This window comes from Bacillus rossius, chromosome 5, assembly GCF_032445375.1.
Source record: "Bacillus rossius redtenbacheri isolate Brsri chromosome 5, Brsri_v3, whole genome shotgun sequence".
NCBI lineage: Eukaryota > Metazoa > Arthropoda > Insecta > Phasmatodea > Bacillidae > Bacillus > Bacillus rossius.
The window spans coordinates 45,746,380-45,774,165 of NC_086333.1; the positions used below are offsets into that span (position 1 = coordinate 45,746,380).

The 27,786-nt window shown below is 37.4% G+C and overlaps 2 protein-coding genes across 4 annotated transcripts in view; one reads left to right on the forward strand and one right to left on the reverse strand.

Annotated features, from left to right (window-relative positions):
- LOC134531765 (chaoptin-like) overlaps window positions 1–5,719 on the forward strand; it is a 31,268-nt gene extending 25,549 nt beyond the window's left edge. For all 3 annotated transcript variants that reach the window (XM_063367655.1, XM_063367656.1, XM_063367657.1), the window contains exon 2: window positions 14–5,719. In XM_063367655.1, coding sequence (XP_063223725.1) covers window positions 22–3,654 — 3,633 coding nt within the window. In that variant the 5' untranslated portion in view covers window positions 14–21 and the 3' untranslated portion in view covers window positions 3,655–5,719. The remainder of the gene's footprint in view (window positions 1–13) is intronic.
- Window positions 1–27,786, reverse strand: part of LOC134531766 (SET and MYND domain-containing protein 4-like) — a 334,526-nt gene that overhangs the window by 144,270 nt on the left and 162,470 nt on the right. The gene's annotated exons all lie outside the window — the stretch shown is intronic.

Consider the following 27,786-nt stretch of genomic DNA (forward strand, 5'->3'; position numbering starts at 1 on the left):
TCTATTGTTTCAGGCTTAGAAATGCTACTCGCCATATTCTTGATTGTATTTCTGCAGCCACAAGTTCCTGCTCAATCATGGCCTGGCTGTAATGTGACTAGAGTGAATGACAACACCCTCGCTGCATGTAGTCGGGACGTACCACCAGACCAGCCCAGAAGATTCACTGCGTTGAGTTTCAGCATCAATCAGCCCACGATTTTTAAAGGCGGAATTATAGCAAACAACTGTAGTCTGAACAACAATGCTTCAAATTGGTGTGGCCTGTTTCCATACTTAGTTGTCATAAATTTATCTAACAGGGGCATTAAGATTATTTCAAATTATTCTCTCTTTGGCTTGGGGCATTTGAGGACTATTGACCTCAAAAACAATAAGCTGAAGAATCTTCCATCACACACATTCAGTAGTAACAGGATTTTGTTTTACATTAATATTTCAGGAAACAAAATCAAGTTCATACACCCAGAAGTGTTCAAAAACTTGCGATATTTACATGTGCTCTACATAGCCAATAACCACATCGTTGACCTTCACCCCGAGAGTTTTGATGGTCTCGTGAGCTTGGGCATTCTGTGGCTGAACAATAACACGATTGCAAGACTCAGTCCCGAGCTCTTCAAGAATCTTAGTAACTTGATGCACTTCAGAGTGGACCACAATCGTTTGGAATGCATCGCACAAGAAATTTTGGAGAAGATGCCGCATTTAGAATCTTTCGACGCATCACACAATCAGATAAAATTTTTAAGTCCAGCAATATTTTCAAATAATAATAATCTGCAATATGTAGACTTAAGTCATAACTTGATATGGGAACTATCAAAATACACAATGTTACATTTGATTAAAATGAAAACAATTATTTTCTCTTCCAATCGTATCGAGTCGTTGTACCTGAGCTATCTACCTGTTTCATTTACAAGTCGTAATAAAATCGTACGACTTGACATGGATTACGATTATTATCGAGACTCGATTGGAGTAGAACACGCATGCAATACCACCCGGGAAGCAAATAAATTAATTTTTCATTCGATTGATTTTTCTCAAAATAATATTAAAACTATAAAATATAGTGATACTAAAACTGGTAGCTCATTAATGCTTGCAAACATTTCACTTGCAGATAACTACGCGCTTAATCTTGAAGTGTCGTTTTTCAGAAAAGAAAGGTTATGTACAATTTTAAATCTGGATAGAACTAACTTTAATTGGAAGAACTTAACACTCATAAATGAAATGTTAGGACTACCACATTTAAAGATTCTAAGTTTTGTAGGTTCTGGTGTTTGTGAGTTTTATACAAAACAGTTGCTGACCTCTATATTCAACCCTAACAAGCGTGTCAATGTTATATGTGATGGACCTATGACTGAAGATTTATACACAAATACACGAATGCAAAGAAACATAAGTAGTTCGATAAGTATTGAGGAAAGGGTCAATGTGGGCGTTATAGATTCTTCAGAGAATTATGATAATACACAATGTTTGGAAGAAAGTTCTTCCTATAATGCAAGTAGTTTTTGTAGTTTTGAATGTGAATGCTATTCGAATAGCTACGTGACACTGCAAAAATTTTCATCCCTTACAACAGGAATTTCATGTGCCTACATACTAGACTGTTCATATTATTCATTTACTGACCTACCAGAAATAAAGTCGAATTTTCCATGCGTATTGCTCTCGCACAATAATGTCAAAAAGATTGAGGATGAGTACTTTCAGTTATTTTATGATATACATTTTGTGGATTTGTCTTACAACTGCTTAAATGATTTATCGGATGACGTTTTTAATTCTTTGATCAGTTTAAAGACTCTTCTACTCGATAACAATAAGTTAACGAGTCTAAAACCGGGTGTTTTCAAACATTTGAGTGCGCTGGAATCGCTCACCCTCCATGGTAATAGTATAACATCTTACAACGCACGTTCCTTTGCAGTATCTTCACATCTACATGCGATTTCAATAGAATTTGCTGATCTGGACAATCTTCATGACGATACTTTTCAAAACCGTTCTAATCTTATGGTTTTGCACATGCTTGCAAACACGAGAACGTCAGGTCAAAAGAACAAAGTCACTACGGAAATTCTAAAAAATCAATGTGAACTTCAATCATTGCGTTTGGTTGGATTTAATTTAAGTGAAAGTTTAAATGGTTCAATATTATGTTCAAAATATTTGATACTTTTTGAACTCCAAAGTAACTATTTACCAATTCTTACTGACGAAATTTTCAGGGGTACTGGTAACATATTAAGGATTATGTTGCCAGATAACGGCATCCAAAGTCTGAGACATAATGCATTTAGAAATTTGACAAAGGTCACACATATTGATCTTTCTGTTAACTCGATTGAGGTTCTTCACATCTCTATGTTTTCCGATATGCAACAACTAGAGTCTCTCAATGTATCTCATAACAAAATATCTTGTATTTCCGCGGCAATGTTTCAAAACTCATCGATGCTGCACACCCTTGACATTAGTTACAATAGAATTGTGTTAATGGATTTAAATTTGTTTAGTATGCTTTATAATTTAATATTTTTATTTTTAAATGATAATAATATAACAGTGGCAAGTGAAACACATTGGTTCAATGAATACAAAAATACATGCATTCATTTAGATGGATTAGATAACAGCAAAGAAATCAATTTCAATGATACTGACATTGAATCTGTACTTCAGAGGAAACAAAGCATTGAGGTCATAAATTTGTCAAACAATGCTTTTAAAATTTTGGACGATTCCATGTTTAAACATAATCGATTTTTAAAGCTCATCACAGCCTCCCATAACTCAATTCATCAAATTAAAAATGACACTTTTAAAAATACCAGATTGGTTGTATCAATAGAACTGAACCACAATGAACTAGTTGTAATATATGCGAGTCTATTTAAAAATCTAACACGCTTACAAAATTTAGTATTGGAAAGGAATCATATAGAATTTATTGAACATGGCTCGTTTCAAGATCTTAATGCATTGAAGGTTCTTCACCTTTCACATAACAGACTCAAAACATTTGACCCTATTTCTTTGCCCCGATCTTTGAAAAGGCTGGCATTGTTCGATAATAATATTATAATATACAACTCAAGTGCACTTAAACATAATAGTTTGGAAGAACTTTATTTAGGTTATAATCCACTGAAGAATTTTATTGTAGACGATTTCTTTCATTTGCCATCTCTTGTTGTTTTGGAACTAGGTCACACAAATATACACGAGTTCAGCACAGAGGCATTCAAGAACACTACAAAGCTTGCATATCTTGAGCTAGCACAAAGCTGTGTCCACTCGCTGTCCGGCTGCCATTTTTATAACATGAGAGATCTTATCTCACTAGACATCGGCAACCCAAGAACTTACGGCTGTTCTCCGGGAACAAACAATGTTCTGAGCTGGAAGAACATCACCCTTATAAACTTTTGGTTTGAACATCCATATCTTCAGCTCCTGAACCTCGAAGGTCATGACATATGCAAGGACCTGTATTGGAACCAAGTAATAGAAAACATATTTTTATCTGAAACATGGAAAATCGTCATATGCTCAAAAGAAGAAAACATTTACTCAAGTATTTTAAGTCCAGATGCCAATTCGTATTTGTACGCACATAAATTGAAAATGTAGTAATAATTGACTTTGGAAGACAGTTTTTCCCCCCTTCGTATATATTGATTATCGCAGCAATGAATTTATGGCCTGATGTTAGGGACTTACACGGCAAAAATAATATTTGTTTTTTTACGAAGATTTTTCTTGGAAACTCAGCTGCCAAAGTTATCTCTTGCAAAACTTCAAGGCAGAGTTTTGTATCATTATTAATTTTACAAAGCTCTGTCTTGCGGTTTTATAAGTGATGATGGCAACTAAGTTTCCAAGGATTTTTCTTGAAAATGTACAATTAATTTTTATAGTTTACATTCAAGTGTAATTTATGTTATGAAGTTTTTAACATTATCCTCTAATGCTTTAGAAATTAGCAAAGGATTCCCCCGGAAGTAATACCATTTGTGAGTTGGCAACATTCATACAAACCTGAGCTTCTTCAACTACCTATTTAACTGTTTTACTAATATGTGTTATTCTAGAATCCTTCATGTTCTTTAGTCGAGTTTCCGAGTTCAATCACATTTTATATTAGTGTTCTGTTATAGCCTATACTTATTTGAAACTGTTGCAAGACAATATTTATGTACATTGTAAATTTTAATAAATACTAATTGAATTATATTCTCCCTTATGTCAAACACCAAACTATAAGCAGCCATGGGAATATTTTCCTTTAAACTTTCTTCGCGATAACTTAATCACATTGAAATTCCAGCTAAATTTTGAATATATTAGCTAAATGTTTTTTTCTCCTTTAACTGCATTTTCCAGAGATGTTTACCTGAAGAGATATCAAACGATTAATACCCCATTTAAAATTGTCACTGAAAATTTTGACGAAACCCATTGGTACTACCTTTGCTCGCACAGGCCGTCGTGCCATCTCGCTGCCTCGCAGGGGCGTGTGCGCCGAGTGATGGGTGGTACGAACGGGTTCAGCGTGGCGCAAGTGTAGCTTGGTGCAGCGTCACGAAAGGCCGACACCGCCGAAGGGTGAATTACCGCCCGAACTGTAATCGAACTGTACTAGTTTATTATTATGACATGTAATCAAGTAATGTTAGACATTGTTTGTATAACATAAATCATGTATTAAAGTTTAACAACTTTCTGGATTAGCGCGAACACACCTAAAACGTGGCTTGGCCTAACCATTTGCACACGGCATGTTTCTGCGCGAAGCCGGCTCCTAGTGGCGCGCTGTGACTAGGAGCTAGAGCAGTTCAACAGGTCTAGACTTGTTTACGCACCGCGGGGCCCTTCAGTCTTTGTTCGCCATGGACCAAAACTTCTAGAATAGAGCAAGTTATTATATATTCTCTTCCATCGGCTCTGCGGCTAGCCCTCTCCGGCTGGCTTGAATTCGCCAGCCACTCAGCCTTACCATGCGTGCCCGAGAGGGACTTCTTTTATTGTCATATGTGAATTCTTAATTTCTAGACTGCGTGCGGGCTTCGTTCCAGGCATCTCGTATTCGACTCTAGTCTTCAGACGTTTTAATGTTTCGCCCGCACTGGACCGCCGCGTTAGGTGAACAGTGTCATGAGAAGTGGTTTTAATGTAAGATGTTCGAGGACTTTCGAGGACTTTCGAGGACTTTCGGGACGTTCCCACTTTGCACCTCAAACGGCGTTAGATTTAAATTAGAGCCAGGCACCCTGGTAATAGATATGCACTTTATGTAGTTACTATCCACTTTGGAGTATATTTCTAGTGTTCCAGTTAGAATGTCCTTAAAATTTTGTGTGTAACCGTGATAGGCAACTGTGGAATTAGTTATTGCGTTTAAATGTTTGTCGTTTCATTGTCCCATCAAGCCACATGTAGGTAAAGCCTCTGTGTCATGACTTATTTACGCTTTTACAATCAAGGCAGGATGTCGCAGGCATCCATTCAATTATTATTGTGAACTAAGGCCGGAGGGCCTTCGCATAATATCTGCTTTAATTCGCTAACGTCGGTTACTATCACGTAACCCTGATCGCGTGCCGTGTAGAACTCCGGTTCCAGACGTTAAGACAAGCCATGTCTACGGTAGCGCCGTGTACGAGAGATGATTGGAAATAAAGACAGTCGTAGCAGATTCCTTTGCAATTAGTATATCACTAGCCCAGCATCCCCGGTGGCTACAACCGCCGGGAGATCCCTGCCCAAGCAATACCTGCTTCCTGCCAGTCACGTGGCGAATTCAAGCCGATTCTCTGATCTACCTGTGGACAAGCTCACAGGGTCTATCACTTGAAGGTATTTGGCACCCTCAGCAACCACACAGTAGTAATTTCATGTTAGGAAATGGCAGGATATCATATTTACGTAGAACTCTGGTCACAAATAAACCAGTGACATTCGTGAATCTACGGGTATCTACGTAAATTTAAGAGTGCTGAGAACAAGTGTTTTGTATACGATTCTAAAATAATTATCATATTATGCAAACATATAACATTCAAAAATACGTTTAGTCTACAAATAAACACAGATCTTTGAATTTGGAACTTGGCATAGTTCCACAAAGACCCACTTATCTGAGATTACGAACAACTCTTAATTTAATTGAGGCAAATTTTTCGTTGTAAATTCCGTATATTTTCTATAATTTCTAGCACAGGTATCCCTGGAAGTTTGAAGTTGCGATCATACTATTTTGAGCTGTATTTTACAATTGGTATGGCCTTTAAACTTTGTGTGTTTCATTTTATTGAGCAATACGACCACCGAATTTTACATACGCCAAAATATGTTTAACTATAGTTGTATGTATTTAATGTGGAAAATGGTCAATCCAAGAGTACGTAGGCGCGTAAAGCATACGATAGCTAATGGACAGTTAAACAATTCTTAATTGAGTGTAGCTATAGAGTGTAATCTGATAGTAAAATATCCACGAAATTGTAAAGTATTAAATTTTATGTGCTTTATATTTTAAAATATCTTAAAAATTAAGTTCCTTAAAAAATTGCAATGTAATCTAAGAATTTGTTTTCTACTTTTGATAATAGTTTAGCCCAGGGTGGTTTCCAGACCATACATACTAGCACATACAAAATTATTACTTTGTTTTAAAGTAAATTTTCACATTTATTGACGCATACTTCAGCAAACAATCAAACTTTTGCAGCTGAATATTCTTATAGACTATTTTTATAGCACGCATGATTCGCTAGTGTGGTGCTACAGGGAACGAGGGAAATGTAATTGTTTGGTTCACTGTGTTTTATTACTCAGCTGTCGAATACTGAATGTTGTATGTACTTAAGCATTATGAAAAAAAAAGTGTATTTAACAGGGTTTTTCAGTACGCTTCGTTCGAATGAAGTCTGTGCACATGCTAAAAATCGCTCACCTGAAAACACGTCAGTATTTGCAATGCCCTCTCCCAGCCTGTGTTTTCCTGATTGTATCTGTGCCTCCTTCTGTGGTTCTGAAAGCGCCTTTCGCAATCGCCGGAGGCAGCACCGCGAATCACGCAGGGACCACTGCCCGACCCGAACAGACATTTCTTTAAATTCTGCTATAACATTTTCTAATCAACTGTAGGACAATTATTCAAGTAATTTATCTGTAAGTAGTGTTACTTATGTTAGAATTGTTCAAATTAATAGATATATTTCAAAATAATTAAAAAACAGGTTTGAAACAACTTTCTTTTTAGTAGTGTAGTTTAAAACTATTAAAATTAAAGACTATAAATCACGCGAATATGTTGCATGAAGATTATATTAAAACTTTTAATTTGTTTTCACTTTTTCAAGTAAAATATGTCTTCTTTATAACGTGTCTCCTCAAAGACATGGCAGGATAGTACTTGTTTCATCTTAAGGCAACTATTACTGCACAGTAATAAGGGAGAAATTCGAAAAGTTGTTGGTTGAAAAGATGTGGCCATGGATTGAAGAACCTGTGGTAATGACCATGGATTTACAAAATCATTTTAAGGAAATGAGGGACGTAAATCCCCTCAATATCACAGTGAGCAGGTACACAAATTCACATGGATTTGTTAGATTCATCAGCTTAGAGTTAAGAGGAAATATAGACTTTACACTTAGCATTAATACAAACATTATAAATTCACATTGGGGAAAGAAACATCTTAAGCGGAAAGATAGACATGCCATTAAAATAAATTTAGCTGTGAAAGATTTAGTGAATTGATACGAAATTGATAGTTTGTTACTCCGGCGCCAAGGTCCAGGGTCTGGAATTATGTTTGTCACCGCCATCTTGGATTCTGACATCACGGTGGCCATCTTGAATTATGATACCATTTCACTTTTCATTCTGGCATCACAGTAGCCATCTTCGATGACTTTTACCATGACATTTAACATTGACCTTGGCTATTTTGGATTCACCATTTTGTTTTGCCGCCATCTTGGATTCTAGAATGTTGCACTTTTCGTTACTGCCGCTTTCTTGGATGTATATTATGTCCCCATTGCACTATTCGTTATGGCCACCATCTTGAAATTATTTTCATCCGATTTCAATAAGGAAAATTTTTAAATTAATAACAAAAGTAATTTTAAAAATGTTTTAATAAAAAATCATTCCGTCATTTCGAAATTTGTCCGCCAAATTGAAAATCCATATACTTTGTTACACTCCTCAATCATAACAGAGAAAACTTAAATTGTGTTATAACTTTGTTACAATTCACTCTCCTGATGACTGGTGGGCAACTAGTGGATCTTTAACACAATTTAAATAAAATTCGTAACAATAAACATCTTAAGGAGTCGCAGTCCCAGAAACGTTGGATCAACGTCGTGGTTGTATGCTAGTCCGAAAAGGTTTTAAAAAAAACTTAAGGGCTGGTGGTTTGACGATTGCTGGACGAAGTGGAACAGCTGACTGGACGTCAGAGGGCCTTAGTCATCCGGCCCTTGGAAACTGATCTGGTCCTTGGAATGTGTCCGGTTCTCGTAATATGTCGGTTCTTGTACCCTGTCTGTGAACAGATCCGAAACACATATGTTCAGGACTGATTCACAGACAGTTGTCAAACTAGGCAGAAAATGCCTTCTAATCACGATGATGGTTGGGATGTAAACGTTGTCAAAACTCACCAAACAGGGAAATGGCTTCCAGGATCAGCCCGGATGTGCTGAGCTCGTGAACTCGTGGTTGTCGCGGAAGTTTCCATGATTAAAAAAAAATTAATTAATAACTGATGATGAATAAAACATTCCTACTCCTACGAGGTAGAGCTACATGGACTGACTAAAGGCTAATCACTACAGTTGTGGGATTCATATCCCTTGTCTAGCTGATTACATATTAAAAGAAAAACGGAGAGGAGTCCTGATGACGAAGATACGAAGCGGTCAGTCCAGAGCCGCGGCGCGCAGTAAGTTTGGGGCGGCAGTGCCTCGTAATTAAAATGCTAAAATAAAGGGGGGATGCTTCGGCTTCCAGACCGGAAGGTTCCGAAGATTACCGAGGGGCTTGTCGAGAAGTACTGACTTCGATATCTCGAAGTTAGTGGTACTGCCCAATGTCAGCTGCGACCTACTGAGGTGTGTCTGAACTAAGTAGAGGTCGACTCTCACGAGGCGACTGCTAGCAGCATGGGGCTTATGGAGCGGACTAAGCCAGCGCTCTGGTGACCGGGGAAGGAACTATGGGGTACTGGTTACTGCGGGAGACGCCAGAGGGCAGGCGTTCAGCGGGCGTTCAAACTCCCAGGGGAAGTGATTCGCAAAACTACCGCCAGGTGGCATAAGCATGTAATTTTTGGGACTAGTGTCGTGGTCTTGGGACAGGCCGACCCTGGCCGGGGTTAGTGGCCAGTCAACGCTCTGGGCAGTGTTCCCAGGAAAACTTGGAGAGCTGAGGTGTGTGGAGACTGCTGATGACAGTGGGAAAGAGAGACTCTACTGGACCTGGAGGCGTGACTGTACCATGGTGAAAATGGCTCACATCAGACGAGGTCTTAGAAGTAGCCTGCCCTGAGAGCTTGCAGGATATAGCAGTTCTCGTCACGGATCGGAGGCGGATTACAGGCGACGTTCGTGCGCCAAGGCGGGAATAAATGGATACACAGTCTGACTCGCAAAAGACTCGGCAAAAATCGGATCTATGGCTGGGAAATTTGGGGAGACATGTCTGACAAAGATTGAATGGGAGTTTACAGGAGGAGGAAAAAGTTTAAGTTCTTGCAGCAAAAGAATGACTGGAGTCATTATTTTTTAAAAATTCAAATCTAAAATTGTGTCAAAATACTAGTTGGTAGCACAACTTAACACTGGAAAGTCTTGAAAATTTTTAAAATTAATAAAAAATAAAATAAATACGATTGTATTTATTTTGACATTTAACTTTGTCCTTGACTTTGACATAGGACCTTAAATTGGTTCTTGACTGTGACCTTGGCCTTGACAATGACTTTGACATTTTGCCTTGATCCCGACCTTTGACCTTGACTTTGACCTTGACCTCAGTCACCATTTTGTATTCCGCCATATTGGCATAGAGTTCCCCAATCCCCAAATGTTGCAATTTTCGTCATCTTGAAATTGGTGGCCATATGGAAAATCCGTAATAATTAACCTAGAAGTTTAGAAACTATTCTAAAAAATCATATCAAAATCGCTTATTAAAATAGTAATTGATTCGATCACCTGGGTTCAATTTTCGACCAGTGATAAGAGTAATTAAACTTAAAAAAAGACAAATTTATTTTTACCATTTCCTTTCGTGGAGTTTATGAAACATTCTCTCTACGAAAAGCGTCTCAATATAAGATACCTGACCGACAAAATTAATATGTCGTCGCTGAGCCTACTACGGAAGTATAAATTATCGGTGTATGGAATACAACCAGGACCTGTACAACGATAAACGTAAACGCCAAGCATCTCCGAACTAAGACGTATATTTCCTCAATACTCAAACAAATTTAAAAAAAGATCATGTTAAATGTCAGGCGTATAGACCAGGCATCTCTGAACCACGAGGCCAATCATGACCTGACTGCAGTCTTGAATACATACATTCAACGAAATGACACACATTCAATAAAAGAAAAAGCACACAATCAATGCAATGAACATGCAATACACACACTTGACATGCAATGAACACACAATGCGTTCATCGAACACCCATGAACACTCAATAAACGCAATGAACATGCAATTAGCACACACAATGAACACACAATGAGCACTTAATGAACACAAAACAAACATGCACTGCACATGCCGAACACACAATGATCACGCAATACACATACTGGACACACAATGGGCACGCAAAACACACACTGGACACACAATACACATGCTGGACATGCATTACACATACACGCAATGAACACACAACACATGCACTAAAAACGCAAAGAATACACAATGTACACACCGAATATGCAATGGACAGGCAATACACACACTGGACACATAATGGCCATGCAATACACACGCTGGACACGCAATGAACACACAATACACAAAATGAGCATGCAATGAACATGCAATGTACACTCCGAACACTCAATTAACACATAATGTGCGAGAACATGCAGTCGCGAGAACACAGTCTTAGTTAGAAATCAGATTTCGTGAAATTAAAAAAAAAATTAAAAGTTAAAATATAATTTATTTATTTTTAATTGTATAAAAATCCACGTAAAAACAAGTCATTATTGTATGTATGAGTATGGTGGCTACTTAGTTGAGGTGCGAATAGTTTCCTGCCCTAAGCGAAGCCATCAGTAGTTTCATACGATCGACCAGTATGTTAGAATATTCCCATGATATGTAATCGATATCTTCTGCTGCTTTCATCTTCCGTGCATGTTTTTTATAAATATTTTTAAGAACATTATCATCCCAGTGATCATCGTAAGCTTTATCAGAAAAATTTATTTTATCACGATGTTTCCATCGGTTTGGTCTCGGGGCTTCATCACAGTCTTCGATCTTGCCTGCTTTAGGTGCTTTATCACAGTCTTCTATCGTGTCACCAGCTTCAGAGTCACTGTCGCAATTATCGTAGAAGTCAGCGTCTACACCAAAATTACTCTAAGAACTCGAAATATTTGGCATCGAAGCTTCTTCATCGTCTAAAAGCTTCCTTTTTAAGTGTCCATCTTTATTCCAAAGTATGGATTATCTACTCATTATGGGCTTGAATGAAATCTCACTTTTCATAGTGATGATACTTCCACACTTCTGTCTCGGGAGCACAAGTGGTGCATTTTTCGTGCGATTTCGTCTAAACTCGGCAACTGTCGGGATCAGCTTTCTCCCTCTCCCTCTCCCTCTCTCTCGCTCTCTTTCTAACCACTTCGCGTAGTGCACGTGGCGCAAGAATTTCAAACCCTTGCTTTCGAACGACGAACGAATAGAGTTAACAATTAAACTCTAACTTTACCCTATAAAAATATAGCTTAGACAAACAGACGTGATAATATTTGCAGAAGAGGCTTTTGAAAATATGTAGATGGCAATTACAAATTAATTTTAGAATTAGGTTTTTTGAACACACAACAATATCTTCAATAATGCGCATTTATAGAGATAGTGATTATCCTGGGAAAAAATTACTGTTGGCCTTGCGTATATTTAATTTATGTCGACATAATTTCTTTATTTTTGAAAAGTAAATCGTTTCGCACTTTTATGGGCCAACGAGAATTAAGTTGTTATGATACATTATGTTCAGTATTCGACTACAGATAGTTATGAGTGATAAAAATATTTATTTCAGCCATTTGATTGATAAGTTGCATTTTTGAAAACTATTTAGGTTTGATAAACTATCGGGATAAATCACCATCGCTATAAATCAAATTCAATTCAGTTTTAAATCTTTATCATCATACTTACCAATAATTATTCTCATGAATTGCGTGCACACATTGGAAAAACCTCTTCTTGATGTAACTTTTGCCAGTTACACAAACAAATTATCTTTGTTCATTATTTCTTGAATACTTTTTCTAGATATAAATATTATTTAAATAAACGAATATAAAATTCTTTTTCATTGCATATTACTTGTCTATTTCTTCTAGATGTATCTATTATCAACTATACAAACTAAAAAAAAGCTTGTACATTATTAGGTGCTTGTCTACTTAAGTAGCAAATTTATAGCAATATTTCGTTGTTCACTAGAACTTGGCTTTGTTATTGTTGATGATGTTTTCTTGCGAGATTTTTTGATAGAAAATAGCTTCCTTTGAGGTTCAAATTTTGCGGTTTTTGATGCTGGTGCTGACTGGTGTCGTAATGTTGACTTCATTTTACGAGCCTGAATTGTTGGTAGTATCGGATTAAGCTGATTGTCTATTATTTAAAAATCCTCATCAGATTCTGCTTTTTCTAGAATGTGCATAAATTTTTTTAGCATTTGAGCTCTTCTCTCCTTTTTATTTAGATGCTTCTCGGTTTATTTTTTCAATTCTCTGATTATAACATCCTGATTATCCATTCGTTGAGGTTCTACAATTACAAGGTCATTGAGATGGTTATCAGTTGCATCATTAAGCGTTTCTTCTACTGCTGTCATCATATTGGATTTTACTTTTATAGCCAGGTGGATATGCTTGCACATATTGAATTTTATACTTGAATCAGGACAAGAACAACAAAATGAATGAATGCATGTGTTACATTCAATGCATTTGAGGTCACAATGACAGTTTAGTTCCACCTGCATCATAGATTTCACTGCTGTTTTGGGATGGTACCTTCCATACTCCCTGTTCGCATATAACATTATCCGAGGGAAGTGTTAGTGAAGTGCAGTGTCTTTGCCGAATTACTGAGAGCTTTGACGTAACTTTTCCTTTGTATATATTAATTAATCTTTCAAAAAGTTTGTCTCTTACGAAGCGCATTATGGTGTGGATTGCAATGTCAAGCCTCTTCGGTTTCTTCCCCTTCAAATACATGTGCTTGATGATCCCATGCATTCTTTCTATGTGCATGTTCGTGTTTAAACCGGCGTGAAGGCGATAGCAGTAGGCCCAGCTTTCAACACGTGACTTATACTCATGTTCAAAGTACACTCCAAAATTTTCCATATCTGGGTCTTCCTTTAGCTGTTTTATTGCTTCTTCCAGCATTTTTAAAAATGCTCTTTCATCCCTCTCTTCCATTATCGTTCTCAGAATTTTGTAGGCTTCTGTCTGCTTTTCATGTCCTTTAATCTTTGACAGATTTTTCCTCCACGCTCTGTCTACATGCCATGTACAAAATAAGTGAAAATTTGGGGTAGGCATTATTTTTATCCACGCATTGTAAAATGTAGGCGCCATATCTGACATGAACACTTTGCAATGAATTGATTGTCCTAAAGACTCTCGAATTGTAGTAACAAATATTTCTATCACATGAAGATCTACCCTACTCGAAAACATCAAAGCACAGGGAAAGCCCTCACAAAGATTGTCCAACACAAGCAAAGTAGTAAGTTTAAATCCAGAAGGATTTAGGTCATGTGTCCCATCCATACATATGCAGTTGGTGCCAAAGTTTTTCAGGATGTCTTTCTGTGCATCATTCATAATAATGAGTATAAAATCTTCAGATTGAAATTGAGGATGTGTTTTCAGTGTTACAGACTGAGGTTTGTAGAACTGTATAACACCACCTGTTTTTTTTCATTTCACTGATCCAGGATTCCACACTTACACAATCATTACTGTGTCTTATAGCTTCAGCTTTTAGATTATAATCACGTGCTATATTGTGCAGGTCTTTCCGCGTAAGAAGTTCAGCGCGTTGCACGTTGCACCTCATCATTACAGACTGAAACACGAATAGAATCCAGAATGTCATCAAATGGGATTTTCAGTGCGACTTTAGCAGCAATATCATCCCTCTCCCCTCTAGATAGTCTTAAACGACCCAGTTCTCCCTGATGACCTACATGAGCCTTGCAGAATGAAACTTTCACACTTCCTGATGTGTTATAAGTTACATCCATTTTCGCAGGACAGTGCCCATTTATTTTATTTGTTCCTAATATTTTACAGTGCCGCATTGCTTTGCTTCGTGTTTTGAAAAAGCCATCGCGGTGACACCTGTATATCACTCTGGTTTCTTCACTTTTTTTCTATTATATTTGTTCTTACAAACATATTCACACAATTATTTTTTTCAATTCCTTTCTTCCACTTGCGAAATTCATTTTCATTAGGAAACTCGATTTCTTCATTACTAATTGCAATGTCATGTTCGGCGACTTAATGTTGTAAAATATCCGTAGTTTTTGATTTCTTTTCCCCACAGAGAGAACACTGAACCACGAATGCCACATTGTTTTGTGTCGATCGGTGTTGAGTGTTCATGTGTCTCACTAGCGCAGACTTTGTTGTAGTTTCTGCACTGCGAACATCACAAGTTATTTTAAAATTGTCGTGTTTTGTTCGTGTGTGGCGTTTTAGGCTTCGATAAAACTTAAAAGTTTTGCTACACAAATTACAGCTGTACTCGTTCATGTTTTTAGTGGTATATTTATATCAGAACTCGCTCCTAACTTTATTATAAAGTTTCGTACCACTGTCTAATTCAAACAGAAACACTCTCTGAAATTGCGATAGTCATTGTTTCAGAGATATATCAACTAAAATATTATTTTACATGCTTTTGATTCCTTAATTAAAAACGATGCATAACTCTAGAAAATTAATTTCCTTGTTGTGACTAGCCAAACAATAAGTTTTTATTAATCACACGAAAAAATAAACAGGTAGGCTAGAAAAGTCTAAAATAAAAATTAAAACCTGTTAAAATAAAATTTGGGATGATCTAACTGAACAGAAGTTAGATAAAACTGAAAACAAACAAAAAATTAAAAACGCATTTATTTCCGAAGTAGCCTTTTTTGCAGGGCAAGATCGTAAAAAGCACAAACACGGGAGCACAAAAGAATAACATACTTCTTAAAACGTATTTTTTTACCACTCTAACTTTCTTTCGCGCGCGGTAACAACAGGCGAAAACACGAGACTGAAATGTAAGAAAGGCATGTCTGCCGCATAATATTCTTTTGCCAGTGCGGCACCACAATCGTAGTGGAGTATCTGCCACATTAATACTCTTTGCGCTAGCGCTTGCACCCCTTTTGTGCTCCCGAGACACAAGTTACTTCCACTGGTTTCAGTCTTCTTTAAACCGTCAGCATCCTTCAATTGAAGTTTTTTTGTCAAGATCAGGAGAGATATGAACATAATCATGTTCAAGACCAGGAAAATTATTTACATCATGCATCACACTCTTCCTTAGTATAGTGGCTTTATCGATGTCCTCTATCTTGTAAGTGAGCTTGGCTTTACATGTCTTTTTAAGCTATCAATTCGTGTAAACAACTTGCTACACCAATCACAGCTTAATATTTTGCGTAGTGGGTTTTTAGCATTATCATTTTTCTCGTGATGCTCGTATTCCTTCTCAGGACAATCTCCTTGCTGCAGTAACTACGGCAAATGTCCATACAATACATCTATAAACATGCAACCAGTATCCATGTTAGCTTCTGCCACTAATACCAGATGCAAACTGGGAGTTTTAATATGGAAAATTTACTTAAATAGAATTTTTAATATTTTGTCAGTAAGAGTTAATTTGACACTTTGAAATACTCGTGACCAATTAGTTGTGCTTTTCGACAACATATGTCATCATATGTTGCATGGAGGTAAATATTATTTATTTTTCATGTGGGATGCTTACGATCGCAAGAGGAGGGCGGGCTTCGCTAGACATCAGGGAGAAGAAAATTCGTCTCGCCTGTCAATGTTTCTCAGCTGTTTCAAGTCATAGTAATCGTCTAAGTAATGAATCACTTTGTTTGACATGTTGTACAGACACGCGCTCTTTCGTGTGGGATGTGGATGTGGGATGCTCACTCACGATCCAAGAGAAGGAGAGCTTCACTAGACACCAAGAAGAAGGAAGTTCGTCTTGCATGATAGTAATTCTTAACTATCTTAAGGCACATTATTTTACTGAGTAATAATATTTTGTTTGAATTCCACCTGATAAAATTATTGAAAATGCTGCTTTAGTAACTAACATTCACTAATTAAATGTAATTCTGAATAATATTCCATGACTCTTTAAGTAAAAACTTTTTCATGCGGAGATATATTTCTGAGAAATAACCAGAAGCACTCAGAGAACAACAACAGAAGTCTCACCAGGAATAATCAGGAGCACATGGAGAAAACCAACAAAATATTGAGATAAATAATCAGGAGCACACAGAGAAAACCATCAAAATATTTGCAGGTATAATCAGAAGCACACTAAGAAAACTATTGCAGTTTTTTTCCAAAACCAAGATTTAATTACGAAATACGGTGAGGTTTGAGATGATAAGCATTCATAAATTATCATTAAAGTTAATTTATTAACCATTTTTATTTTAATTGTATTCCTTTGCAATGCTCATTGTGTCACGATTGAAACAATTTAATTGAATGTACACATTTTAATCACATTGCAATGCCGCCAATAAGACGGAGCAATTTATATCGCAGAACTAGCAATGCTGCAAACCAAACGAAATTTTGATCTAATCTAACTGCAGAGCAGCACGTACACAAGAAGAAAGATAAAATGCAAAAGAAGCTGATATGCATAGAATGAGACATCATCGGTCAGTAGAAACCAAACTCGAGACAATGAATTTGAATAATCGTGCACGTAGACAAATAAATGTTGCGTTGAATACACATCGAGCTGCATTCTGTTACAACGTGACAATTGATTACAGTGCAGATCAGTCCGTTGCTATTGGATCGATGAGCGTTGTGTGCCCACATTTTAAGGCATTGAAACACAGAAATGAACCTCCTGGATTGTCAAATTGGCGCCATTGGTCCCACCACTAGAGCCATTGCGCTCACTGGTTTCTGGGACAACATCAGATTCCACACATTTCCTGACACAAATACAGAAATACAACAGTTGCTTCCAAATGACTTCATTTGGTAGAACAAATGTGCTTAGTGACAATTTCATGCCCACTTTCAAAGTAATTGTAAAACTACTATAATTATTACTAATGTTATTATTATTAATTATTTATTCACCTTTGCAAATTCAAGGTCAAATATATCATCGATCAATTTCGATATAGTCACTGATGGGTACAGACTATACATTTTTACAGATTTATTTTATGGGAAATTCACCACAAGAAGTAGATCACCTATCTACATTGCTTGCTGTAGCCCCTATAATCTTTGTGGTACGTTGATTTTGTAACACGTATTCTAATTTAATGCAGCCTATACGTTTTCCTCTTTGTAATGCTAACGCTGGAGAGAAATTTAGCTTGTTTATTTGATCATGCACATCATAAGTGGCTGCTTTAAATTTCATGTAACGTATTTTATTATGCTTATGACGTTTTAGTTATCTACTTCTGGGAGTGCTTTAGCGTGTTCTCTGATAACGTATATTAGTCAAGACATTTTTGAGTTGTAGTAAGATTGTAGTGTCAAATATTATATGTTTCATATGCGTAGAGGTTACCATGATGCATTATACAATGTTTTTACAATAAGCAAATAGTGTATAGTGTTGTTTAAAAGTTGAGGTATTTCGAATTTCGATTTTTTTAGGAACAAAATGGGAATTTTCCCCTCGAGATAGGGGAAAAAAATTCCTATTTTTTTATAGATATTTGGCAGGATTTTTTTCTAAAAAACTGGAATTTTTTGTGGATTTTGGTAAATTTTAGGCAAATTTTGAGTAACTTTTGAAGGACAAGGTCAACCAATATGACCACCATGACGTCATAATCCAAGATGGCGGTCGGATCCACTGGCTCAACCTATTAAACTCTGCCGCAGAACAGCCATTTCTACTCGTTATGTATTTTTTTAGTTTATTATCACTCGCAACTTTATCTTCGGAGATATTATTTTTTGTTATAAAACAGACATAATTTTTTCACTCCCTTAGGGGGGCAATTTTAGGAAATTGCGTAAAGAAGTTCAGTTCTTTAAGTAGTTCGCCTGTGGGGTTGGACACCCACCACACAAGTACGTAGCACTGGTGCCAGTCACTTCAGGGGCAAGTCTCTTCTCTAGGTGTTGGACGCGAAACAACCACAATCATTTGTTCAACAGCGATAGAATGAACTACAACTATGTATCAAGTATTTTTTTTGTAATATTAAAATAAGAATCAATTAATAAACAAAACAATTTATTTAAATGAAACAAAGTGGGTATTCTCTCGTGTTTCATTTTCATAACGACTCAGTTTTAAAGAATAGCCAATAGTGGTAGAAAATTTCAACACCTGATATCAAGCGGGTGTTGTTTATTCTTTCATTTTCATTGTATTTTTTATTACTTGATTCTTATTTTAATCTTATTATAAGAACACTATTTGATACAAAGTTGTAGTTAATTCTGTCACTGTTGAACAAATTACTTACATTAAAGATTATTTTTTTGCCTTTCTTCTCATAAAAAATTAAAATATGTATTATAGTTATTTAAAATACTAGTTTATAATCCGCGGCTTCGCTCGTAGCAACTTCAGGATATTGCTGATATTGCATCACTGACAGATATTTTTGTGAATAATCCGAATACTGTTAACTAAAAAAGATCACATTGAATATCAGATATATTTATGATTTCATTCATAAAAAAACTATATAACGTTGAAATTTGTAATGTAAAAATTACCTCGAGAATCGACACAGTGTCTACCTGAGAGAGGGTCTGCATGCATGGAGTGGGGCTGACACTTATAGAAGCCGGCTGCCCTATTCGAGGGAGAATGCATGAGGGGAGATGAGATGGGGTGTTAATTGGTGCGGGTATCGGGATTACCTCGAGAAAACCCACAGGTAGAGACCGGAAAAATTCGCGGGTTAAATGATCTTCAGGGTAGACTCCAATATCCTCTAGACACTCGGGCAAATGCCAACTGTTCATTGGCTGCTAACTTGTGAGACGTCTCGACTGGGTGGTCTGTGATTCGACACTTCTATGAGTGAGGGTCTCTAATTGGCCCTCAGTCCTCCAGATTAACAGTAAACTAATTGCAGAAGCAGCACTAAGGTATAATTATTTGAATTTTAGCAAAACACGAAATGAACCCGCGAATTTTTCAGGTCTCTACCCACAGGCCATGGCATCGTCCACCACATTTCCCACTTGCGAAAATCCGGGTTCGACTCCGCCGGGAATCGAACCACAGTCGCTTCAAGAGGGTGGGGACAGGGGAGGGAATGTTCTAACTACTCGACCACTGAGCCTTTTACTGTTGTAAAAAGTAATATTGATTAATTATAAATATATTTTAAGCACGCCGATTTTATAACTCTTGTTTTAGTGTGTTCAGAGATATATTACTTTGATAGGGGTAATAGTGATAATGAAATAGGGGCGCTGCTGAGCGGACTACTCTTGATGACGTCACGCACTCGAAAAGGCTTGCGGGCTGATTATGAACATGAACACATATTCTGCGATGCAAGACACAGTAAACATCGGAGGTTGAGGAGATTACCGCAGGAAGAAGCTGCGTTCATTACGAACACAATTTTTTTTTCCATTAAACTCTGACCATTGATGACGTTCTGGCGGTAATTACGGTAACCTTTGAGTATGACAACAACATTGCGCACAGTATTTATCGCACCTGTACTACATTATATACCACGTGTGTATCAGTTGGAGGTGTGAAACGAATAAAAGGTAAACGATGCCATTTATCTATAATAAGTATTGAATAATGTGAAATTATAGTGGCTCGAATTTTCTTTTTTATCATACCTGGGACTGTTGAGGAGCCAAACCTATTAACAATAAAGTTTAACGTAAACAATATTTCAGTTCAGGAACTGTAACGGTTTGTAATTTTATGTGTAGTTTTATGTTTGCTATGGTAATACACAGGTATTGCAACATTGACGACACAAATTAACTTTACTTCATCTTTATGTTAAATGATTATAAAACAAATCACCGATGGTTTAAATGCCCGAAATAAAAATAAAATCTAAAAACAATTATGTTTAGTTAACCAGTGAAACAAATTGTTCATATTTTACTGACCCAATAGTTTATTTAACGCACACGTTAGTTTACTCAGTGATTTACCCCGCGGCTCAAAAGTCCCTCGGATCATAACGAAACACACCGCGTGTTGGCTCGTGATCACCGAATGCCGGTGTGTGCTCGTGATTGGCCCGCCGGAGACCAGTGACTCGCAAAGTCCATGGCCGACCCTGGTTGGAAGATTTCTCGTGGGATAAAAACGATCTCTCATTGAGCTGCTTCTCTAAGCCTGCTAGACGTCCAGGCCCACGAAGATTAGGATGCACTTGAGTAGGTACAGGTATATTATCTCCATAGATGAATATGTATTTTTTTTTTTTAACCAGTTTTTATTTCTTCAACTCTATTTAGCAATAGTGATTTCCCCAGTAAAAATCTACTAAAATAATGATTATCTCCCTTCTCCGGTGTACCAGGAAACGTATGATAAATACGTTCTAGATTATATTTCATGTGTCCTTTTAATTCTGTTCTTCCAATCCTTTGCGTATCCCAGTAATCAGCAGATTTTTTTAGCTTGTCTTAAAAAAGAGAGAATTATTTCTTCCCTACGATTTGATACTTTAATATCAGAGGTAGGAGATGAATTATCAATATTTACACCAACACATAAAATGTTATCTGCAGTAGTTAGAACACGCTGAAAATTTGGTTGTAAACCTCGTGCATACTTTTCTGCTTGCTGAAAAGCCTTATCTGGAGTAGTATTAGGATCTTCCCCTGTTTTTAACTCAATAATAATGGGAATATAATCTAATTTACAATCAGTACCACGGGCTAACAAGATAATATATGCATAACCCATTCCTGCAAATTGCTCTGGATAGACTCTAAGGTTGTACCTATAATGGAAATTCGTGAAAACGCCTACCACGAACCCCATGTGGTGCTGCTTCACGTGCACTACTGTCATAGATTAATGAGTTCTCACGAATTACAGCGATGTTGAGGAATCAGGGTCGCACTCTCGTTATCGAGTGGCGCGCGGCGCTGACTGGTGCCCCGTGAACGAGTCTCCGAGGGGAGCTCGGCAAACCATGTTGCGAAACGTGAAGCTGCAAACACGGCTTTATTGCGCCTTCGCACACGGCGAAGGCAGCCGTCCAAGACAATGGGGTTTACACCGGCGCTGATAAGAAACAGCAAACTGAGTCGCGCAGATATGAGATAGCGGCGTCCAGGACCGGATGTGTACGCTCAAGTTGTGCTAGCTTCTTCTTAGAAACGAGAGTTTTACTTTTTTTTATAATTGTAAGTTACTTTATTTTTTGCAACTCCCGCAAAAAAAATGTTATCAAAGGTAACATTGCAGTAGCCTGTATAGAGAATGTGTCTGAATACGATCGACAAACAATGTCGAAAGTTCATCAAAAAATGAAATATAAAACATCAAATACGTACATTTTCCAGAATAATTTGGGAACCCGACACACATAATTGGGGGATCAGGCCAAAATAATTCGGGTTTTCAGCAGCAGTATGAGCTACAAGCATCGGAACAGGGGGCATAATACAAGCTACTGCCACGTGCCTTGCAAACAGGCCGTCAGGGTGTCACCTCGAACTGTCAGTAATGGTCTTCGTGCAGGTGGTCTGTATGCACGTAGACCCAGGGTGAGTGTCCCGTCAACAGAGAGTCAGCACAGCCCGTAGCCACTGGGTGGAGGAGCATCGTAGTTGGAGGCGCTCCGAATGGAGATAGGTTCTGTTCTCCGAGTAACGATTCAGTGAGGAACCTGACAACCAACGTGTTCTCAAACGAAACAACCCAGCAAATAAAAATAAAAAGATTCTGTCACAAGAACAAAACACGTGGTTTCTGGAAGCTAATTTGCCCCGGAGACCAGTTCTTCATAATTTCTGTATCTTCCTCAATTTTCACTTGAATGCAGTTTCTGTAAATGCATACGCTAGCATTTATATACATTATATTGTTACGAACGTGGGAGACAAGGCCGCGACACGCGCCAGATACCTGAGTGGCCTGGTGGCCCCAAGCGACCACTGACGTCACGCGCGCATACCTTTGGGGATTAGGAGGGCCCGGCCTCGCCACTCCCTGCCCCCGGCTCTACTTCCACAGCGCTGTCATCCATCCCTTCATGGCTCGGGAATACCGTTAAACATGTTAAATATTTAAACATATAAATATCATACAGCACAAGATGTTAAACTTTTTTTTGTCCGTGCTGTCGTCGTTGTTTTGTCCATATCATTGTTTAGTTTCATTGTTGGTTCCGTTTGTCCGTCATCAGTTGATTCAGTCTTGTTTCCTGTGAATTTTTTATCTTCATAATTTTATTAATTTTTTGATTTTCGGAATTTTTCCATGACAAACACTGCAAAACTTCAATGGTTTATGTCCGAAAAAACTGCATTGAATTAAAAATACTAGATTTAATAAAATATAAATATTATATGAAAAAATTATACGCGTAAATACCCATAATATACTACTATAAAAATTATTGGCTACTGCTGCAGTCTATAAAGTTTGTATTGGGAGGCAAGCTTATTATACTCAACATTACTACAGCTACTAAAAAAAGTGTCGCATTAATTCGTAAGAAGCAGCTACGCAGATATTTGTCCGGACGAGTGTCTGCAGCACAGACACAGCACTATGGCACAGTTAAATGGTAGCGGTTGCTCGTATACCTCGGCGTAACGCCTTTTGCCACGTCTTTAAGCAGAAACTTTTTAAACAAATAAATCATGTCCTCTGGCTCAATTACGCAACATACCTTTGATGGATGCGTCTATACAGTATGCGTGAATAGACGAAATCACCAATATGACGAATCGGAAAAGGGCATGATGTTGTAGGCATTTAAGTTTACCACTGACTGTATTCGGCTTATCTATTTCAAAATTCATAATTGATAAACCCATAGTTTTTTTATGTGTGTACGGCACTTAGTAGGGGTAATTTCGTGAATTGAACGGAAGTCGTTGGAACGGAAATGTGTAAACATGGTGCTGCCATCTGTGGTGGATAACAGTAAATGCAGGCAGACAAAAAAACTTTTTTTAAACTTTCTTGTTGTTCTTAACCTACTGTGTTCGTCTGTGCTGTTATTATTTTTTTCATGACTAAATTCTTCCACGGAATTCTTGTACTGTCTGATATTTAAGTTTGAATGTGTTCATCTGTGCTGGCGTCGTTGTGTTGTCCGTAACATTTGTTTAGGTACATTTTGGGTTCATCTGTTTGACATTAGCTGATTTAGGCTTGTTCTCTGTGGGTTCATGTTTTCATTTTTAATTCTTATTTTGGATTTAAGAAATTTTTCCCATGACAAACAGTGCAAAACTGCAATCGCGTATGTCAGAGAAATTGTATTAGATCAAAATTCCCCATTGCATGAATCATTTAAAGAACTTTTTTGGTGGGTGGGGGTGGGTTTATTATCCGAAATAATAATAAATGATGCCAATGGAAATGAAATAAATCAAATTATAACGAAATGAGTCGGGAAACTAATAGGTACATCAAACAAAATCACTCCATACAATATAGACGAAATGATTTCTACCCAAATGTATTTAAATAAGTAAAATGAAGTAGAAAAAGATCAAAAAGCATAAAAAGAACTCATTTATAACGAAATAAGTGAACTTTAATAGAAACGAATTTCAATGATTAAAAGCATGAACTGTAATGTAATAAAACATTGGAAATGTCTCAAATGTGTGGAAATGCTGTCTGCTTGAACATATTAATGTGAAATAAACGAAATAATCTAAAACGATACAAATAGAAAAGAAATAAATCCAATTATAACGAAATGAGTCGGAAAACTAATACATGAAACAAAATCACTCCATACAATATAAATGAAATGATTTCTCCCCAAATGTACTTAATTAAGTAAAATTAAGTAGAAAAATATCAAAAAGCATCAAAAGAACTCATTTATAACGAAATAAGAATACTCACGACCTAAGGTAGCGGCAGTCGTCTAGGAGCACAGGAGCTTATGTATGTCTGGAAATAAATAAAATAAAGCACGTTTGGAGGTTGATCCAGGTCCAACATCAGGGAGAACAGGATAAAGCCGGTAATTGTCAGGGCGTTATTAACATGAAGAAAAACCATGGAATAGTCCGGAAAATTATAAAATTAGGTCCGGGGTTGAAACGAAATGGTTAGACATGCTCTGCTCTTGTATTATCGCCGATTTACGAACTTCATCACGCGCATTGTATTTGGGTATGGTCTTTGTTGGTTGCAATGGTGGTTTGCCGAGTATTTTTTTAACGGAGCTGTATTATTGTTATGCTTGAGGCTAGGTTCCATCTTGGCTTTCTGTTACTGTGCAAGCGCGTACGCAGGGTGTAGGAAGACGGTTGGGGGGGGGGGGAGGGGGGTAATTGAAGATTTATCCCCTCACCGTCTGAAATCCTAAAAATTTTATAACAATATAAAATTCTCACCAACAAAAGGAAAAAAATTTGAAAGCAAACAGCAAACAAAATTGTTATATCCCCCCCCCCCCCTAAAATTAAAATCAGTGTACGCTCTTGTTTCTGTGCCAATATTTTTGTCACGAGAAGAATCCGTAAGTACATTGCAACTAGGGCAGTTTTAGGAAATAGTTGCGAAATTTATACTGTGATTATAGAAATTTGGCAAGTTTTTGGTAATTTAAAAATTATTCAGGGCCAGATTATATCAGGGAAAAGAAATATTTATTTATTTATCGTCTTTATTGGTGGAGAAGTTAGGGCAATACGTCTTTTCTTACACTTAATCACATTAAACATGTACATTTCTCTTTTGTAACATTGCGTATTAAAAAATAAAATAATAAAGCATAGTAAAATATTACTTGATAAAAGAAAACTTGAATGTAAACTTAATATACAAAGATAAAAGATAAACAGAAAACTTATTTGTTTTTAACGCGAGATTGGCGTACACACCCGCTGAAATGTAATTAAAAGTTAAGTGTCATCTGTTCCAATATGATATAGTATAACATTAATGCCATATTCCCACACATTTACGGACACATTCTTACAGCAGGTAAGCCGTGAAGTGAACATGCTGAGTAGGTGTTCCAGAGATGTTTTTTCAGCCTGTGTTTGAAGGTTGCTAGGTTATTAGATTGCCTTGTCACCTTTGTGTGCGCGCGTGAATGTGCGCGTGTGCATATGCGTGTGCTTATGTGTCTTTGTGTGTGCTTGTGTGTTGTGTTTATGTGTGTGTTTGAGTGTGTGTGTTTTTTTGTAGGTTTGTGTGGTAAGGGAAAAGGTCAGTGTTCAGAAACTAGCGTTATTTTTTTCTCCGCAGTTGCAGTTTACCCCTTTTCGTCCAGTGTAGGTTGGCATCAGAAAAAGACTTAGAAAAAGCAGGTGGAGCGGCAGTACACCTTCACCCGTCAAGCCTCTACCCTCCCTTGGCCAATCAACAGGTTATGGTAGAAAAAAAAAGGGAAGGAAAAAAAAATCACGGCTTTAGACGGAGCTGGCCACAAAGAAGAGGGAGCGGGAATGACTTCACAAACAGCCGCCGCCGCCAGCTTTTCTTCTTGACTTCGAAGGTTGTCTCCCCCCCCCCCTCGACTTACCCTCCCCTCACCCCCTCCGTTTTCTGCCGGAACAGGTTCCGTGGCTGGAAACACGCAGCGCGCCTAGTGCAACAAGGGCGTACAGACCACTGAGCGAACACTCGCGGAGACATGCGCCACTCACCTCGCTCTACCGCAACAGCGATCCAAACATATTTGAAACACACAGCTTAGAACAATCATAATTTAAAATCCTCGGAAAAAAAATCCACGTAACTTATAACTGTCGTAAGTTAGAACGACCATAACTTAGAAACATGTACGTAACTTAGGAAGTTATAACACCAAAACATACAGCTTAGAAACGTTACCCAGTTTAGATTTTACACATCTCTGGCGAGTACTGAAATACGCGCTATTTTTTTCCTCATTACTATCACTGGATACTCTTGCATAAAAAAGGATTTTATCAACTGTGGCATGCTATCACCAAATTGAGATCGACAATGACAAAGCAGCGTCATTTTGAAATTCTAGTGTATCCCTACATCAAGCATCGGTTTGCACACGTTGTCCAAGTGCGAGATGTCACTGAGAGATTCAAAACTAAGATAACATTCCTCATAGTCAGCTTTTAAACGTTTACATTACCTGTAAATGTAGAAATTTCCATAAAACCTTTTTATAAGGTTCCCGGTGACATAAACCAAATACTACATATATATTTTAACTGTTGAACCTTTAACCAGATGCAACTCAATATTGAACCATGTTACTAAATATATAACGCAAAAATTAAAAGAATATATATAAAACCCAAAACACTCTCAGCTGCTGGAGCCTAAACTCAAACGGCGGTGCTGGTAGCATAGAGAAGACGATACACAAGCTTGCGCCTACCAGGGCGCCGGGGAACACAGCAATCCGCCCAATACCCGTGCTGAGGTAGTAGCCGCCCGGGCAGGAGACCTCGCTACACTGCAGATACCAGTTATGCTGGAGTCACAGTAGCATATCTAATCTATCACGTTCAAATCAGCGCAATGAATATGGCGGCTGCGACAGACTTCCCGATTAGAAATATTTCCTATTTCCATCGCGTCTCTTGAGCAGCGTTACAGAAGTTGGCTGTAAGAATTTTTTTTAATGGTTTTACTGGTGCATTGGTAATTATTTTTTGTTTACTAAATGTATGTGTGAAAATTCTGAAATGGTTTGCGCTTTGTGAATTTTACAATTGTCTATTAAATTTAACTGTAAAAATTTCTTTCAAAAACATTGTTTCAAAATAACTGCAAGCATTGATGGCTGTCGTATGATTGGTGCGAATGTATCAGCAAAAAAGGTTTTTATACACAATAGTTTATTTTTGGTCGTCACGCGGGTAAAAATCGTATGATCACAATAACGCGATATTCTGCTGTTTCATCGTCATCTTCGCACTCTTTCCGTTTGTGCTCGTAGACACATGGCTCGGTTGATTTTTTTTTTTTACTTAACCTAACCTTAACTAATAATACTGGGTTGGAAGCGTTCTGGGTTTGGGAAGACTAATTGTGCCTCACACCTAAACCTGTACGGCTAGTCATG